General features: G+C 49.9%; 1 protein-coding gene across 1 annotated transcript in view; it reads left to right on the top strand.

The window, feature by feature from the left end:
• The window catches only part of GRIK4 (glutamate ionotropic receptor kainate type subunit 4), a 297108-nt gene that overhangs the window by 263445 nt on the left and 15046 nt on the right, over nt 1-18617 (top strand). Inside the window, exons 13-17 of the mRNA XM_029915677.1 lie at nt 1617-1726; nt 5236-5409; nt 7770-7935; nt 9453-9678; nt 13579-13707. Of these exons, the coding sequence (XP_029771537.1) occupies nt 1617-1726; nt 5236-5409; nt 7770-7935; nt 9453-9678; nt 13579-13707 (805 nt within the window). The remainder of the gene's footprint in view (nt 1-1616; nt 1727-5235; nt 5410-7769; nt 7936-9452; nt 9679-13578; nt 13708-18617) is intronic.

Below are 18617 nucleotides of genomic sequence, written 5' to 3'. Positions count from 1 at the left end.
CAGCTTGGGCTCAGCCCAGACCAAGGCGTTATAAGCCCCAGACCGAAATCTCAAATAACTGCCCACTCCTTGCTCTTTTGGTTGGCGTCAGTCAATCACAAGTAGAATCAGATGTTCCTTTGCCAACATGACTGATACATTTCCAGCGGAGCTATGTTTATGTTTTGATCCTCGTTTGTGTGATGTTCTATGTTTTATAACTCGAGTCTCCAGGAGTTTTTTCCCACGACTGTGTGTCATTCCTTATCACCCATAACCAAATATGGCAGCTTTAAATAGTGCTGTCATTTTCCTCAATTCACTCGTTGTGATATAATCAGGTATAGATTTCTGACACCGAGCATCTAATGGGGTTTCGGATTCAGAAAGCGACAATGAGAGATTTTTTTTCTCCCCCTGGGTATTTCTTAGTCGAGAGACACAGAAGGAAATAGTCATGAGTGACAGGGCACTAGAATTCATGTCCGTTTGCCCAGAGAAACTGCAGGGCTGTGGAAGGCAGAGAGAAGGAGGAGCTGGAGAGGGCAGGCTGTATGGAGAGCGGACGACCACCACTGAGCCCCAGCCAGTTGACAATGGAGGCCCAGTGTTTCCAGACCACCCCATTTTGTTGAGGGAGAAAAAGCTAGAAATGTGGATTTTTACGTGAAATCTCCCCATCATTTAATGTTATCAACTAATACAGATTGGGTAAATGTTGCAGGGTAAACATGTTGGGTGAGGGCTGACTGTGGTAAGCCACCAGTGTGTCACCTTTGATCCAAGGAACCTCCAACCAAGACTGGAGAAAGGTGTGCCCTTGTCCAAGACCAGACAGCTGCAGACAGCTCATTCTGTTTTGCTCTCCTCCAGAAAATGTCTGGAAGGCAGAGAGAAGGTTTCTGTTCCTGGCTCCGTCCGTAGTCTCCTAGGACTCTGGCCAGGCGCATGCATCCCTGGGCTGGGAACTACCCACATTTCCCCCACAGCCTTGTGGCAAGAGCCCGAGGTATGTGTCAGAAGACATGCATTTGAGACTCAGCTCTTCCATATACGAGCTGTGTAACCTTGGACACGTCTCTTGACTGCCCTTGGCTTTTGGTTTCTTCACTAGTGCAGTGAAAATAATAATCTGCCTCATGGCACCGTTTTGAGGCTTACTGGAGAAATCTCAGTGTGTGTGAGATCACCGAGCAAACAATAAACCAGGGGGCCTGTTACGTTAGCACGCTCATCAAAAAGACGTGAGTGTCCAAGGGGGTGCTATTGTACTCCAGCCTCGCAGACACCAGCAGCTCTAAGTGCCCCTGAGCCCACCAGGGGTGGGGACACAGGACAGTACACAGGGGCGCTGAGGGCTGTTGCACTTGACCAGCTCAAAGTCTCCCTCAGCCTAGGAAGTGACATGTCTCCAGCGGTTCCCGTGTTTCATCTGCTGAGATGGGGGCTCGTTTGGTCTTGGAGGAGCCCCTCTGCACCTTGGGCCCCAGGGCCATTGAAACCCGTCACCCAGAACCTGAGGCAATGCCATCTGGGGCCAGACGGCCCTCCCCACACCCTCTGGCCTGCCCTGCCCTGCCCAGGGGCCGTCTTGACTGAATGTGGGCGGTGACTCTTGTTCTTGTCTCCATTTTCAGGGGCGCAAACCTGGCTATTTCTCCTTCCTGGACCCATTTTCTCCAGGTGTCTGGCTCTTCATGCTTCTAGCCTATCTGGCCGTCAGCTGCGTCCTCTTCCTGGTGGCTCGGTAAGGCTCCTCTCCCTGTCCCTGTCCTCACACCGCCACCTCGTGTCGGCTGCGGAAAACTGCATACGAGGGGTGAGGAGCAGGACACCTTGGAGCCACACTGGAGGGAGTAGGAGAGGCACTGGGGGGAGGGGGGACCTGCCCTCTGCCCTGCTGGCCACCTGGCACTACCAGTCTCCCCACCTACCCACCTAAGGTGCGCGGGGCAGACAGGTGAGGTTGTCTGGATTTGCTTCCTGCCTCTTCCTCCCACCTGCTCCCCCATTCTCTGGGCCCCCTGCTTGTGTGAGGGCCTTGGGAGAGAGGCCAGGAGGAGGGAGGCAGGAAGATCACTCAGATGGAGCACTGTGCATTTGACTGTCCTGGCATCGGACCTCGCCAGGATCTGCCGCAGAGTGCTAAGTGACAAGAAACAGCCTGTGAATCCCAAGTGAGCGGACCAGAGGCCTCGTGGCATGGGCAATGGGATAGATTCCCTCTGAAGAGGGCCTGGCCCTTCCCCAGCCTGGATCTGCCAGGGAAAACACAGCTGCCTTGGTAAATGGGAGCCACAGAGGGTGGTACACGACAGGAGGGCAGGATGGAGAAATGCATTTGCAAGTAGTGTGGAGTTGAGACAGTTGGTCCAAATTAGGGGTTGAGGACAACTAAGCCCTCCCCTCTCCCTGGAAACAGAAACTGTCCCTGGGCCTATAGAAGAAACTGAGAGCATCCCATGGCCAAGGCTGCCCATGAATGTGCACAGAGAGGGTCATTTCTCTCTGTGGCTGGGCCATTGGATCGTCCTGGGCTTCCAGAGAGCCAGCTTACCTCTCCAGAAACAGCACAACCCCGAGTGGTTCAGGGATCACTCATTCAGAATCCTGGCTCCCTCCTCAGTGCTCAGCTGACCATGGGGGTGGGGGCCAAAAGGGCTGTTCCCTGGGAGCAGAGAGCCACAGAATGAGCCCCAAGGGAACTGGCAGTGACTGTTCCAGCTGCCTCCACTCCAGAGCAGGTCTCCTTTGCCTCGGGGCCACCGGGGCGGGGCCAGATGATTCTAGCATCTGTCCCAGCTCTGCCTGGCAGGGTCTTCCCCAAGAGCAAGTCTGCTCAGGGAGAACATGGGCTCTCTCCAGTTAGAACACAGAGCCCCCACAGAACCGCGTCCGTGTCTCTTCCAGTGGAGATCAGAGCTAAGTTCAGGAACGTCGTCCTGAGCCTGTGAAATCCAGCCCAACGGAGGAAGGCCTTGCTTACAAGCTGGTAGTCTTCAAAGGCTGCTGTGTACCACTCACCTACCCCCTTGAGCCTGTAGGCATTGCCACTGTCAATGAGCTGTTGTCAGTGACAACGGATGAGACATGCAGGAGGCTGGCACGCTCTGTGACACTTCCCCTCTCCACTCCACCGCACTGTCTGCTGCAGCTTTTAGGAAGTCATCCGCCTGGGCCCTGGCTCCAATGCTCTGAAATCCCCTTTGATTGAGCCCCTGTGGGCTCTCGAGGGACCCAGAAGGCCCTGGAAATAGTCTTAGGACTTGGTTCCTAGATATACAGACATACAAGCCTGCTTCATCATGCCCGCCACAGCCTGAAGCTTTTCAACCAGCCCCAGGGGTGTAAATAGCCCTTCTTCTCTGCCCTAGACACACACACACACACACACACACACACACACTCACTCACTCACTCACTCACTCACTCACTCCTCCCAGGATCCAGCCTTAACAAAATTACAAAATTATTAACCAAACAAGAAATGTGCTAAAGGTATGATTGTACTGTGTGTGCATATATGTAAAACACATAAACCCAGGATAATTTATCTACCTTAAGTAGGCACTGGTTTTCAAACAGGGTTCCATGGGGCATGAAGGCTCTTGGGAGGTACCAGAGACTTTGGAGGTGAGAAGAAACGGGGCAGCCAGATCTCTGGAGCCTCAACTCCTCTTCATCCAGACCAGCTCCACTTTTATCTCCTGAGCTATTGTACTTCTGGGTAAGATTTTAGAGGTGAAAAAATGGTTTGGAACCCACTAATCTAAGGCAGCCATTCCCAAGCCAGCTGATATCCAAGTCAGACAGGGAACTTTTAAAAATTTGATTGCCAAGTCTGATCATCTCAGCACCTCCAGGGACGGGGCCCAGGAATCTGTCTTTTTGCAGCGCACTTCCAGTGGCCTGTAGGCTTGGGAACCACTGAGCACAAGCCAGCTCCGTAGGCCACAGAGAGAAAGAGCACATGTCAGTACACGGGCCAGGGATGACACACTGGTGTGTCAGGAACAAGAGGCGGTGGTGGAAATGTGGGCGAACCACTGGAGAGCGGGCGCAGACAGGCTGGGGGAGGGACAGGAGGACCGGTGATGCTAATGGTGCCCTGTGAGCACTCAGTGCCTGCCCGGCACATGCCCAGACACATCTCTCGTCAGGGCGGGGAGGCTTCCTGTGGGAGATGGGCCAAGGCCACTGAGCAGAGGAGGGAAGGCATGTGTCTGGTGGGTGGGAAGACAGGGCATTGTGGGCATTGGGGGGGAAGTGGGGGGTAGGGGCAAGGAGCTTAGAGCAGCCCTCCTCAACCCTGTGTGCCCAGCACACTGACCTGAGGGGGGTGGTTAAAAAATACTGAGGCCCAGGCCCCACCTGGACAAATTAAATCAAAACCTCTGGGCGTAGAATCTTGTCATTGACATTTCTTTCCAAGTTCCCAGGTGAGTATGAAACAGAACCAGGGCTGAGACCCTCGGCCCGAGGGCTCGTCTAGGCCACTGTTTCTCAGTGTGGTCCCTGGACCAGTGGCTTCAGCATCACCGAAGAACTTGCAGATTCTTAGGCCTCACTTAGACTTACCGGATTGGATGTTTCAGGGGCCCCACCCACCAGTCTGTGCTGGTGATTCCAACGTGGACTAAAGTTCGAGAACTGTGCTCTAGGCTGAGCATTTTCAGACTGGCTCTGTGGGGACCTGCGATCCCTCCGTGACCACTTTGGAGGCATGGGGGGCGCAGAACATGGAGCTTCCCCGCCATCCCCTCCTGACACTCCCAGCTTTCAACTTTTATCTAGATTTGGAGTTCTACATCATAATTTATTTTGAAAAAATAATTAAAAAAAAATTTTTTTACATCGTTTTATTTTTGAGAGACAAAGAGCAAGCGGAAAAGGAAGCAGGCTCCAGGCTCTGAGCTGTCAGCACAGAGCTCGACACGGGGCTCAAACCCACAAACTGTGAGATCATGACTTGAGCCGAAGTCGGACGCTCAACCAACTGAGCCACCCAGGGGCCCCAAAACTAATTTTGTTTTGATGAAAGAGAAGCAGTTCAAAAACTGCCAACATTGTCAACCCCCTCATTTTGGGGGCTGGGCAAATCCAAGCCCAGCAGAGGGAAGTGGCTTGCCCAAGGCCAGAGGCCGGGTCCTAAAGTACAGAGATGAGGCCAGAAAGAAGAGCCGCTTCTACGCACTCCAGCACTTTCCATCATGCCCACCCTCCATGGCACTAGTCTGTGTTCCTTTTCTCCCACAGGTTGACCCCCTATGAGTGGTACAGCCCACACCCATGTGCCCAGGGCCGGTGCAACCTCCTGGTGAATCAGTACTCCCTTGGCAACAGCCTCTGGTTTCCAGTTGGAGGCTTCATGCAGCAGGGGTCCACCATCGCCCCCCGAGCCTTATCCACCCGCTGTGTCAGTGGTGTCTGGTAAGATCCAGGGCAGAGAAGGGGCCAAGCCCAGTGGGTTAGGGACACCCAGGGGGTCCTCAGGTAAGCCCTGCTCTGGCTTCAGGTAGGCAAGAACTTCACAGAGAACTCTGCCTTTCAAAACAGATTTGCAGGGAGCTGGGCTGCATCCCACTAGCTCAGAAGGCCTGGGAGCGCCGGGTCAGGCACTCTTTGTGCCAACTTACCTGGTTCCTCTCTCCCTCTGCCTCAGATGTCTGGATGCAGAGGGAAGCCAGAGCAGGAAAGGAGATGCAGGATACAGCTTGGTAAGGCCCAGGGCAAAGTGATTGTGATTTGCTGAATGACCTGAGGTTGCATGGCGGGGCCTGCCAAGGCATATGCAGATTTATGCAAAAATGAGTGTGAAGCAGGACCCGCCTGCTGGAAGAATTCAAACATTCAAACGTGGCTGTCACATCTCGCCACCTCTACCAGCTCTCTCGAACTTTGTCCCTCTATCTCGGCCGGTGTGGGGAAAGGCAAATTCTGCATGGCTCAGAGCTGGACGAGACCTTGGGAGCCGTCCACGCGGGCAGTCTGCCAGCCTCAGCCTGAAACTCCCTTCTCCTCTTGTCTCGTCCAGGGCAGAAAGAATACGGTCAAATGATTCGATGCATGGAATTGCAATTTGAAAACTTGAAAATGATGCAGAAGTATGTGGACTTGTAGTTGCTACTTGAGCATTACAGGCGGCAGTGGAAGGGGGGAGAGTGATGAAACACACACACACATATATGTATGTATGTGTATAGCATAGAGAGACACATTTAGTTCCCCACCCCCACGTCAAAACCCACTGTCGAGTTTGGGGGTCACAGCCTACAGGACTTCCAGCCCTGGTTCTGTCCGCTCCTTCTCAGTCTGTGTAAACCAAAGGAAAAGGGGTGTTTCCACCTTTGGGCACCAGTGTCTGGACAGTTGCCTCCTCTGGGGGCTGGTCACAAGAAAGAACTTCCAGAAGGGTGTATCAGCTGAGGCAGGAGCAAGGAAAGCAGGTCTGAAGAATGGAAGGACACCCGGCACTTATAGGCCACAAATAGGGAAGTTGACCAGATAATTTTCCTCTGTTGTTGAGTGTGAGGATCTATCTCTGCATTTCTCTGTATCTCACATTCATCTGGTCCTCTGCAGATTATTAGTCACCAATGACGGGCAGAGGATGTGTGTGGCTTTTCCCCCAAGATCTCACATGTGGAGGGGAACAAAGCCAGAACTAAAACCAGCTCACCTCACTGGTGGTCTGGCATACAGATGCACCCATGGAGTTGGTAGATGCCCCTGTCACTTCACATCTGGAAGGCAGCCAACAGGGTTCCTTGGACACAGAGGCAAAGGAGACAACGGGACTTCCCACTCTTAAAAGTCTCCTGGGAGCTGCCGGCCTCTGAATCCTGTGGCAAACACTGTGCATTCATGGGCAATGTCTTCATAATGAGTAAAGCCTCATTAATTCAGACTCCACTGATTCAGAATTTGTGATTATCCAGCCTCAGTTGTGCTCAGATATGTCTTTGAACTTCTATAAACAAACGGATTGGGATGCAGACCCACACAGCTGACCAGATGGTAGAAGGCTTATTTAACCTACTTAAGTGAACAAACTAGTCTTAATGCCTGTAGCATACACACCGCCTGACTTGCAAAATTATTCTAATTTTAAATAGGTTTGCTCTACCCAATAAAACACTCTTCTATTTTGAAAGAGGATGTGTGTAAGGGTAGTTTCTAATTCCAGCTTCTTAGCCATTCTCAGGTGCTTGTCGCCTGTTAATCTCAAAGGGTTTCTGCTTTCTAGAACTGGTTTGAAATGAAAATATGGATGTATCAGTTTGTTACCTGGCAAGTTGCTCATCAGCAAAATTGGGGTAAGAATTTTACCTCCCTTAGTTGTAGATTGTGTCTGTGGCTCAGGGCAGGCACTCAAGTCCCTGGAGATGGTCATCTGTGGGTTGACTGCATCATGAGAAGACAGGGGCAGCCAACCCAGCCCTGGTTCTAAACAGAGCCCTCCAAGCCGACACCCTTAACTCATCCACTAGCTCATTTCTCACAGTCTCCCAGACGGTCTCATATGCATGGACACACCTCTTTTGAACAGCAACCAAATAACCACCTTCTTTCGGAAATAAGAACAAAAATTAATGGTCTTCCTAGCAACCCTCTGTTCATTTCTGTTGACATCATATGCCCTGCCTCCTTTCTCTTTCCCCCACTGAGCTGGGAGCTCCTTCCAAAGAGGGACACCTGGTGTCTCCTATGTCACAGCAGGACTGGGGATGGGGGCTAAGGCTCCTGGGAGTGCCCGGGCAATGATGACTTCCTGGTCTTTTCCTACATAGGTGGGCATTCACGCTGATCATCATCTCATCCTACACGGCCAACCTGGCAGCCTTCCTGACTGTGCAACGCATGGATGTGCCCATTGAGTCAGTGGATGACCTGGCTGACCAGACCGCCATTGAGTACGGCACAATTCACGGAGGCTCCAGCATGACCTTCTTCCAAGTAAACCCATTTGGTTGCTCACCAACATGGGGAATTAGGCAGAATAAAGTTGAGATGTTTGTCCTCTGGAGATAAAAACATCAATCCTCATCCCATTCTCTTTTGAACATCTAATTTGGAGGTTCACTTGGGGCTCATTTTTCCCCCACTCTGCAAAGTACCCCTGAAATGAGGGTCCCAAAGCACTTTGGGGTTAATATCAACCTCCCAAAGTGTTGTGCAAGAACTATTAGTGGTAGTTGAGATGGTTTTAAGTACAATGTGCTGAAACTCTTCTTTTAATGGCAATAGTGTCATATTTGTTTTAATGGGTATTAGAAAAATATATGTAAATGTGGTGAATCTAACCTGTACTTTTATTAATACTGCTACATAGGATGAAGCTAATGTATACATTTAAGTTTGGTTAAGTCGGTTAAATTTTATAGGTAGCACTGAGACAAAACAAGATTAAAATAGTACACAAATGTCTGAAGTATGAGGAACACGGAATGAGGGTGAGCCAGATTCATATATCCCAAACCAGACAGATGGCAGCTCCGGGACCCTGTTGGCTCTGAGGTTTCCTTGCAAGGCTCCAGAGAAAACCTTGCCACAGTTGTGTGTTAGCTGACAAACCAAGTGACTGATCACCAAGACATGAGGAGCCAGATAGAAGGAGCCGTTTTCATATGCTTTGCGGTCTCTATAAAAGCAGATTTACCCTTCAGTTAAGAGGTGTCTAGCCAACCTACTACCAGGAAGTCCATTTTCACATGAAACAAGTCCGAGGCCTTCAGTTTTCTGTTTCCTGTACAGTCTCAGTGCCTATAGGCCCTGCGGCCACTGAAGGCATCACACAAACCCAGGTGTAGGTAGAGTCCCAGAATTCTCTTGGTTTTGTTATTATCTGTAAAAGAGAGGCCAGTGCTGGATATGTGATTGATAAGTTGGTTTAGGGTTGACAGAAAAGAGCTGACACTCTTCCTTCAGATGGTGTCTCTTAGAAGTCCTGACAAACCGGAATCCACTACCTCCAGCCTGAAGGAGAGCAAAGGACACAGCCAGAATTTCCATTTAATTCTATCAGAACATGGAGCCTGGCAGTGGAAGACCTCTCAAGGGTGTAGATGGGGCGCAAACCAGTGATCAAGCCAGTAGATAGAGTTTACACTGCCTGAGGGCCCTGTTCTTTCCTTACTTTTCTGTAAAAGCTATCCTAGGCACAATCCCCTCTGCTGCCAGGATGCCATGGCAGTTGAGAGACAAGAAGGGAAAGGGTTATTGAATATAGTGAGGCGGTTGAGTAATAAAGGGGCCAGTATTTTAAGGTCCACTTTGATTCCCTCCCTTTTAAAACCAACATTTCCTAGGATGCCTGGGTGGCTCAGTTGGTTGAGTGTCTGACTCTGGATTGCAGCTCAGATAGTGATCTCACGGTTTGTGAGTTCGAGCCCTGCATCAGGCTCCATGCTGACAGCGTGCCCAACATTTCCTTCCTCTTTTCCTAAGCCTGCTTCCTTGTGTTCTTTTCCCAGAATTCCCGCTATCAGACCTACCAACGCATGTGGAACTACATGTATTCAAAGCAGCCAAGTGTGTTCGTGAAGAGCACAGAGGAGGGGATCGCCAGGGTGTTGAATTCCAACTACGCCTTCCTTCTGGAATCTACCATGAATGAGTACTACCGGCAGCGAAACTGCAACCTCACTCAGATTGGGGGCCTGCTGGACACCAAGGGCTATGGGATTGGCATGCCAGTCGGTATGCAAGAGAGGACCAGCCTCTTTGAGTAGCTCCATCCAGGCAGGGTCAGAGTAGCTAGGACCACTGAATGCAGCATTGAACTCAACAATCCTGTTCTAGAACCACTTAACAGGGACTTTAGGTGGGCATTTTCCAGGTTTAAAAAAATTAGCAACCCCCCATACTTCCACAAATCAGTGATCGGTTCTCAATCTTTAGTTCTTAAAGGGCTAATTGATTAGGTAGTAATTGATTAATTACTAAAGGACATGTTGATGCTCTCCGTCGATTCCTTAGGGCTTTTGTTCTCCCTTCTCCTGCTTGCCCTTCGGCCATTTCTCTGTCAATGGACTCTCTACTAGCAGTGGGAAGGAGAAGGAAGAGATAAAGCTCCATGAATCTTGCTGCTGGTGTCCCTGGTGAAAGGCTTATTACAAAAGGAGACTGATATGATAGATGGCATAGCTTTCAGATAATTTGTGGGTCTCCTGGACCCGTCTACTCCGAATCAGCGTAGGCGATTGAGAATAAGCAATAGAATCTACGGCCATACCACCCCGAACGCACCTGATCCCGTCTGATCTCGGAAGCTAAGCAGGGTCAGGCAGGCAGTAGAACTCTGCATTCAGCTGACGGTGTACCTTCCAGTGGGTTATAGCAGGGTAGGACCTTTGGCTTCCAGAAACGTATCTCAGCTGTGCTTTCTGAAGGATATTCATGCCTTGATAGTACCTCCACCAGAAGATGAGAGGGAACATGTTGAAATGCTTTGTCGATTGAAGAGGGAAATCTGAAAATGTTCCCCAGATGCTTGGGACATGCACCCTTCCCCCACCCATCACTGAGAGCCATGCTGTCTAGGGCTGTCCTCACTCAACGCTGTTCTTATGGGAGGTTGTCCTGTACAAGGCAGCAGAGGGAAAAGCAGGAACTGAGGCCATCAGATCATGTGGGGAGATTGATATACAGTATACACAACTTTGCTGTTACCTTACCCACCCCTTCTCTTGATCTTTACCTACCTCAGAACTCTGTAGGCTTCACCATATACCTGTGGAGTGTGGAAAGCATGGATCTGGAGTCAGGCAGACCCGGGAATGCACCTGGCTCCTGGCTGTGGGACCTAAGATAGGTTATTTAAGCTCTCTGAATGTCAGTCATTCTATAAAATTGGGGCAATTGAAGTGTAAACCTAGTAATCCAGTCAGGTGCCTTACTAGAGTGTCTCATGCTTAGCCCGTTTAAGAGGAACATTGGTGCCCTCCCCATCTTCTCCATAGTCCCTTGTGTTATTTGATAAAAGCAGATGACTCCTTAAAGATTGATCAGAAACCAAGCCAGTGAGCATAGGCAATGATACGGTTCATCCTCGAATTCTGATACTCGCAGTTCCGTAAATCAGAGGCCTCACTCGGGGCCCTTAAAACACCCCATACTCTCTTCTTACCATCCTATTTCATTGATGTTCTTTAATATACAAACTATGGGCCCCTTTGAGAAATGTATTGGCTTGCATTTTATTTCAAGATGGTGGAGTAAACCAAAAAACAAATGTAAGATGCACCTTGGTAATACTCCCACAGTTTAAGAAACTTAACTGAAATGTCAAATGCTTCCAAAGTTTTCATGGAACAAGCCTATAGAGAGTTAACCTAAAGCAGACCAACTCCAGAAGTTTTTATCAATGATGAGGAAAAAAGGGAAGGAAGTGCATTTATTCCATATCTGACATGATACTATTTTCACATGTCATCCCCCTGCGAGGTAGATGTGGTCCCTCCCACCCTAGAGGAGAGAACTGTGATTCAGAGACAGCAACTTACTTGTCCAAAGTCACACAGTCAGTAGAGGAGCTGGGTTTGAGCCTGTCTCCAAATCCAGTGCTTTGCTTACCCGACCATGTTGCCGGAGGGCTCCCACCGGCTCGACAAGACAGGATAGGTGGGAAAGAGAGGCATGGGCTGGACCACCCACTGATGAGCCAGAACTGACATCTGGCTGAGGTCACGTCCAGGAAGGACAGCATGTATGTCATTCTTACACACGGGGTCAGGACATAACCAGAGAATAAGCAATGTGGTGGGACGGAGGGAAATTACGAGAAACAGAACAAGGAATGAGATGGACAGTTAGTCAAGCGGTTTAAGAGCAAAGTAGCCAAACGTGGAGTAAACAGAATAATCCTTTCTCGAGGCCCCTGGTGTGCTGCTGAGGTTGGGTTGGAAATGCTTGAAATGCCTGCTGGGCTGGACGGCTGTCTGTAAACCTGGAATGTTCATTAGTCTCACCACCTAGCTCCATCTGTTAGTTCGAGTAACCGTCCACTGCACCTGTGTATCAATGCCTACTATACGTGGGGCACTTTGATGCTTTCCCACACTGGTTGCGTAGACACATTCTGGGCTGCGGGCTTGGGGTTTACCTGCCCAAGCCTAGTTGTCTCTCCAGGAGGGAAAGTTCCATCTGTGGTATCATGGGTTGTCGGAGTCCAAAGAGATCTGGGAGCTGATCTAGTTCCTTGCCTGTCAAAGTGCGGTCTGTGACCCAGCAGCTGGGCATCCCCTTGGAGCTTGTTAGAAATACACAATCCCAGGCCCCACCCCAGGCCCACAGAATGAGAGTCGGCAGGTCAGTCAGAACCCCAGGTCATTCCTGTGCCTATTAAGGTTTGAGGACACAAATCTACTTGTTCCCAGCTTCTGTCTGCATCCTTCACTGTAGCTTGTCCCTGCCGAGGCTTCTGTCCACATCAGACCTTCACGGAGCTTGAGCAAGAAAACTGAGCCACTCGGTTGCTTTCCAGCCTCTTGGCAGCCTTTTCTCTATGCTCTCTGGCCTCAGCTCATGTTGGGGCATTGAGCTTTCCACGGTCTCATTTAAGCCTATTTTTGTGATTAAAGCTAAATTCCAGAACCAAAGCTCCTTGACCATATTCCACTAGAAAAATTAGAAAGGAATTGCACTGAACAGAAGCCTTCTGTTTGAGGACAAAGGGAGGAACGGTGTGCACAGGGTGATGGATGGGGACAGGGGGTTGTCGGCCACTCAGCAGGCAGGTGGGACGGTTGGGGCTGCTGGTGACTGGATTCTGTACACACATGAGGAGAGGTGGCTTCCGTCACATTCTGGGTTGACGCTTCTCTCATTGGAGGCTGCTCTGGGCAAACAGTTGTCAGGTGTAATATAGCAAGAGTTGCAAGTGCCTGAGAAATTAGTTTAAGTAAAGTAGAAGACAGGGGCACCTGGGCGGCTCAGTTGGTTCAGCATCTGACTTCGGCTCAAGCCATGATCTTGTAGTTCGTGAGTTTGAGCCCCGTGTCTGGCTCTGCCGACAGCTCAGAGTCTGGAGCCTGCTTCGGATTCTTGTGTTTCTCTCTCTCTCTCTCTGTCTCTGCCCCTCCCCTGCTTGTGCTCTGTCTCTCAACAGTAAATAAATGTTAAAAAAATAAATAAAGTAGAAGACAGACAACTGACTAAGTGAGAGGTTGGTTTGTGGCCCAGATTTCTGCCTCTTGGAGGCAGATGGGAAGCCTTGAAACCAGCTTCCTGAGTGTCAGTGAGCAGGCTGGGTAACCCCAGTAGAAAGTGGTGGGAAAGTGGGGCCACACTGCTGCCTGAAAAGCTACAACTTTGACCCACACTGGGTTCTTAGCCAGGGGCTGACGTGCCTGTTAGCGTAGAGGAGAAAAGTAGAAAGGCCCAAGTGCCCTGCATGCAGAACTCCCTCCTCCCCACAGAGGGTCCTCCGACCAACAGAGGGGAAGAGCCATGTTCCGGCAGGGCCCCCTGCCACCTCTGTTCCTCTCCTCCTGATGTTAGGTAGGCAAAGTGGCAAGGGGGTGTACTGGGGAAAGGGTCAGAGTGATGCCTAAGAGGGCACTCACGCCCTGTGTTCTGGGTTCTCCTGCGACCCCGCAGGTTCGGTTTTCCGGGATGAGTTCGACCTGGCCATTCTCCAGCTGCAGGAGAACAACCGCCTAGAGATTCTGAAGCGCAAATGGTGGGAAGGCGGCAAGTGCCCCAAAGAAGAGGATCACAGAGCCAAAGGTGAGTGTGTTCAGGGCCTTCCCCCTTCCTGTTCCAGTGGAGCACTTGTTTCTTGTTTCTGGTGTCCAAAGTCCAGGTCATGATTGCTGGAACATGCTGACAACAGGCCTTGCAAGGAACAGAGGCATGGCCTGGGATGGGCTGAGGGCCAGAGGCATCCAGTGCCCGCCTGCTCACTAGTCCCAAGGACGCCATCTTTACCATGCTTCCCGAGTGCACCCAGCTCCTACCCTGGCCCGTGCCCCCCTCATGACTGCCGGCCTCCCTTTCCCATTCTTGCCCCTTGACGGCATCTTCCCCACCAGTCATCAGAGTGAGTCATTTTACGGTGCGAGCAAATCCCAGCCTTCCCCTGCCCAAACCTTCCAGTGGCCTCCCCTCAGGGAATAAAACACAGGCCCTCTGTGGCCGCCTCCTGCGCTCCCCCAGAGAGGTCTTCCCTCCCTGCCCCGACATCTCCCCCATCACAGGAGCTCTGCTTCGGTTTTCTTTTCAGACCTCACCACGCCTTCATATTCCATTTTCTATTCATTTCTTTGTTTCTTTCCCCCTCTTCTACCAGAATGTAAGTTTCGTTGAGGACAAGGACTGTCTTCTTCATAGGGCTGCCCACAGGGCCTGGCATGTGGATATTTTACTGAATGAATGAATGAATGAATGAACGAACGAAAGATTGAATGTAGTTTAAATCACACTGGATAGAAAGCAGTCGCTGACTGATATGTGGTTGAGGAGTCTTGAGGGTCCCTGAACATCTGGGATTTTTTTGTAGGGGTTTTGCCAAGGATAGTCCCAGGCTGCATCTGTTATAGATCAGCTAATGCCTGTTAGTTATCTTTAGAACCCTGTTTAAATCTCAAAATGTCCTGGTTTGGCCAATAAATCATATGGTCACCCTAGCAATCCGTTGCAGCCTTGCTAAAATATGTAACAAATTTACCTATACACGCTGTCCCCCAGGAAGGCAGCGCAGGAGTATAATGAATAATACCCCGTGCTTCACTCTCTGCTCAGCGTGAGTGATTATCCGGGATGAGACAGTGAATGAGTGACTTTGTGTTTCCAAGTGTCTCTCTGTGGATCTCTATCCAGCAAGGAAAGGTCTCAGGGATATGGACCTAGGGAGGCAGGCCCTTTGTAACTTAGGGGACACTCTGCCCCTTCCTTCATAGGACCCCACTGAGACCACCCATGTCTTGGCTGTACACGCCCCAGGATCAAGTGTGGAAGAGACTAACTGTTCAGGAGAAAAAGGAAAGAAAGAAATGAGGGTGATACAGAGAGAAGTATCAGGAAACTTTTGTGGAATTGACAGAATAAAGTAGATGTTGAAGATGCTCGAAGGAGGGAGGGTCGGAGGGGGTATTGCAGGCAGTAAGCACCCTGAGGAAGGACGCCGCAGCCGGAATTTGTGCTAGGGGTGGGGTCTCTATGTGCTGCAGGGGGAGCAGAGCCAGAGTCCTGTGGGTAGCTTTGAGGTAGACAGAGAGTTTGTCCTTAGGGAAGTTGTGGGTAGTGAAATGCTCCTGCCCCATCCCCTCCCCATAAAAGGATACATGGGTTGGGGGCGCCTGGATGGCTCAGTTGGTTAAGTGTCCAGCTTCAGCTCGGGTCATGATCTAGCAATTCATGGGTTCAAGCCCTGCATCAGGCTCTGTGCTAATGGCTCAGAGCCTGGAGCCTGCTTCAGATTCTGTGTCTCCCTCTCTCTCTGCTCCTCCCCACTTATACTCTGTCTCTGTCTCTAAAAACTGAATAAATATTTTTTAAAAAAAAGACACATGGGTTGGAAACAATCTAAAGTGGGTCTGGGCTTGGAATGGTCCAAATAAAATGAGCTCATTGATAAGTTAACATATGCTAATGTTGTTCTGTGATAACAACCAACTCCAGAGTGGCGGGAAAGGGCACCATCTTACCAAGCAGATGGAGGGAAACTGTAGTGGCTTTTGAACTGGAGTAATGTGAAGTAGAAAGCGAGAGTTAGATCTGGGACCCAGAGCAGAAAGATCTTGAGTTCTTCTCTTGCCTGATGAGTGAAATAGGAGAAATGTCCATGTATGTCTCTTCCTAGAAGCCCTTGGTCCCCCTCTACCCCCTACTCCCACAGTGAGTTGGGTGCTTCGGTGACTTTGGACGGAGCGCTCAACACACTGCGTTGCAGCTCTTGGTCTCCTCTGCTTGGCAGGTGGCACTTTAGATGTGGACCCGGTCTCATTTGTTTCCGTGCCCCCAGCCCTCCCTATAGAGCCTGGCACACAATAGGTACCCAGTACATATTTGTAGGATGTGTGATTAAAGCTACCAGCTGATAGTTGTCCAAAGCTACCAGTGACCATGTTCTCCTTGGTCATGTTAGTAAAGTGACCAATGAAACAGCACCTCGGTGACTTTCCTGAGCCACCTTCACAGCCAGAGCTTTCCACTAGGTCCAGTCGTTCCTGCCTCTGAGCAGCCCACCAAACTTAGGTGTTAACGCAGAGACCCCTCTTGATAAGGGAAACTGGAACACAAGGGGACGTGTTCTGAGCAAGGGCTCAGAGCGATTCAGGGACATTCCCCTTAGAATCCTGCATTGCCCCCTTCCCCCCACAGGCCTGCACCCACTCTGCCAGCTCTAGACACCATTCCTCCTGGCTGCCCACTCGTTGCAGGCTTCCCCAGCCTCCCTGCCTTTGTAAACCCAATCCCCAATGGATCTACACGTCCTCTTGAGGCTCAGTGCTGAGCTGACCCCACGCTTCTAGTTCCCCTTTCATCCCTGACCCCTGAGCCCAGCCACTGATCCCTCCCTTTTGTGCACAAATTTCTTTACTTGTGTTTATTTCTGCATCCTGCTAATCCCACAGAGGACCAGTTGGAGGGCAGCAAAATTGGCAAGTACGGGGGTGATGACACGAGATCTGGGTGCCTGAGAGTTGTCACTCACAGTCCCCGGTCTGGATCATATCTCTCTCTCTGAGGTGTCACCCAAAGTCCAGTGGACTTTCCCCAGCCCTCCTCCTACCTTCCAAGAAGGGAGCACATCAGACTTTTACTCTCCTCCTCACCTGTTGGTTCTACTGTCTGCCATGAGGCAGGTCTCTTCCCTCGGGCAGTTTTCATAAAGATTCAAGATCACGGTCATGGGGTCAAATGGACTCCACTCCGTAAAAGGCCTTGTTATAATCACTATGAAACATCTTTGAGCCTCAGTTTCCTTCTCTAGAAAATAGAGATGATAATTAATAATAATGTCACCTCTCAGGGCTATTGTGAAGAGTGAATGACATAAATCCTGTTAAACCTATCACTAAAGTGACTGCCACAAAGGAAATGAGAACTAATTTTATCCCAAAATCTGGGCCTAAAGGAGCAATTAAGGCACAGTGAGAGGTCTGAGCAGTGCCCACAGCCACAAGTATGCCCGTGCTCCTCAAGGCAAGATCGCTCTTCTAAAATCAACACTTATGACATCTATTTTGTGTCCGTTGACATTTTTTTCCCCATCGACTATAAAAAAACTCAAAGGCAGGGACTGTGTCTTATTTATATTTGTATCTCAGGGACCAGCATGATCATCTGACATTAGTATTTGATGAAAGAATAAACAACGAATGAATGAATGAATATGAAAGAATATGAATCAATGAATACGAATGAATGAATGGGTGGGCAGTCATCTCAAGGACCTCCAGACTGCTACCGCTTCCTGTGTCTGTTGCCTCCCAACCAGGAACCCTGATGCCCTAGGTGTTGGCATAGAAAGTGTCCTCATAGACCCCATTGTATCCAACACACATTGTAGACCACTGCAGATCAGGCACTGTGCTAGGCTCTGAGGTTATTTATGAAAAGGAGTGAGACATGGCCCCATCCTCAAGAGGTTTGAAACCTAGAGAGGGGCACAAATAATCACTCTAATGGTTGCACTGTAGGAATGCTTTATGAGAACTATAAAAAAAAAAGGGGGGGGGAGGTTATGAAGCCCAGGGGAGGAAGTGATTAATTCTGAGCAATGGTCAGGGAAGGTATTAGGGACATGTGGCCTGAACCTTGAAGCATCTATCAGGAGTCTGCTTTAGGAATGTTGTAGAACACAGTAAGAAATTGGTTTGAACAAGTAAGATGGGGTTGGGGTTAAGAGAGCATTGAAAACTAGATAAAGGCATTTGGACCGCAAACCAACATATCCCAGCCTTCTCCATGGAAGGAATTACTAGCAATAGAGACTGAATATACACTCTGGGGGGCTGGGGACATAGTTTAAAACAGCTCACCATGTTTGGAATATCCTTCATCCTATGTTTATCCTAAAAAACAAGTAGGTTTTTGCAACTTACAACAAAACATAGGCAATGTTTATTTAATGTAAAAATGCTTTTTCCACCTCAATTCTGAGTGAAATGAGTGTCCCAGGAAGATGCCCCTTACACACCCCGAGCATTGGCCTATCCATTGGCACTCCAGTTGCACCTGGACTGGGTTTGAGAGCCTTGGTTACAGATCTCAGAGGTTCAGGGGTAAGCTGTGGCAGATGAAAGCAGGTGCCGTGGTGTAGAATTCTGAGCTCTTGGTGGCATACATGGTCTCAGGGGATGGTCATTGCCTCGGGAGGAAGAAAGAATCAAATTATTGACTTTAAGTTCCAACAGTTCTTACAACTCAGCAGCGACAGTGTTCTTAGAAGTCAAGGTTTTTGATTTCCCCAAAGAGTATTTTGCAATATGGAAGGTTAATAATGAGAGAAAGCTTGACATGAAGCTAGCACTAGAAGTTAGAGAGTGGAAAAATAATAGAAGACCCAGGCCACCCAGTCTGCAAACCAGATAGAAAATGCCCTGGGTGGGACACGGAGCTTCTGAGCAGGAAAAGGATATTTTAGAGGGGGGCGGGGGGCGGTCCCTGAGAAGGAGCCTTGCACCCTGCTG

Source organism: Suricata suricatta, chromosome 11 (assembly GCF_006229205.1).
Source record: "Suricata suricatta isolate VVHF042 chromosome 11, meerkat_22Aug2017_6uvM2_HiC, whole genome shotgun sequence".
In the NCBI taxonomy this organism is placed as follows: Eukaryota; Metazoa; Chordata; class Mammalia; order Carnivora; family Herpestidae; genus Suricata; species Suricata suricatta.
This window is presented reverse-complemented; position numbering and strand designations above follow the sequence as displayed.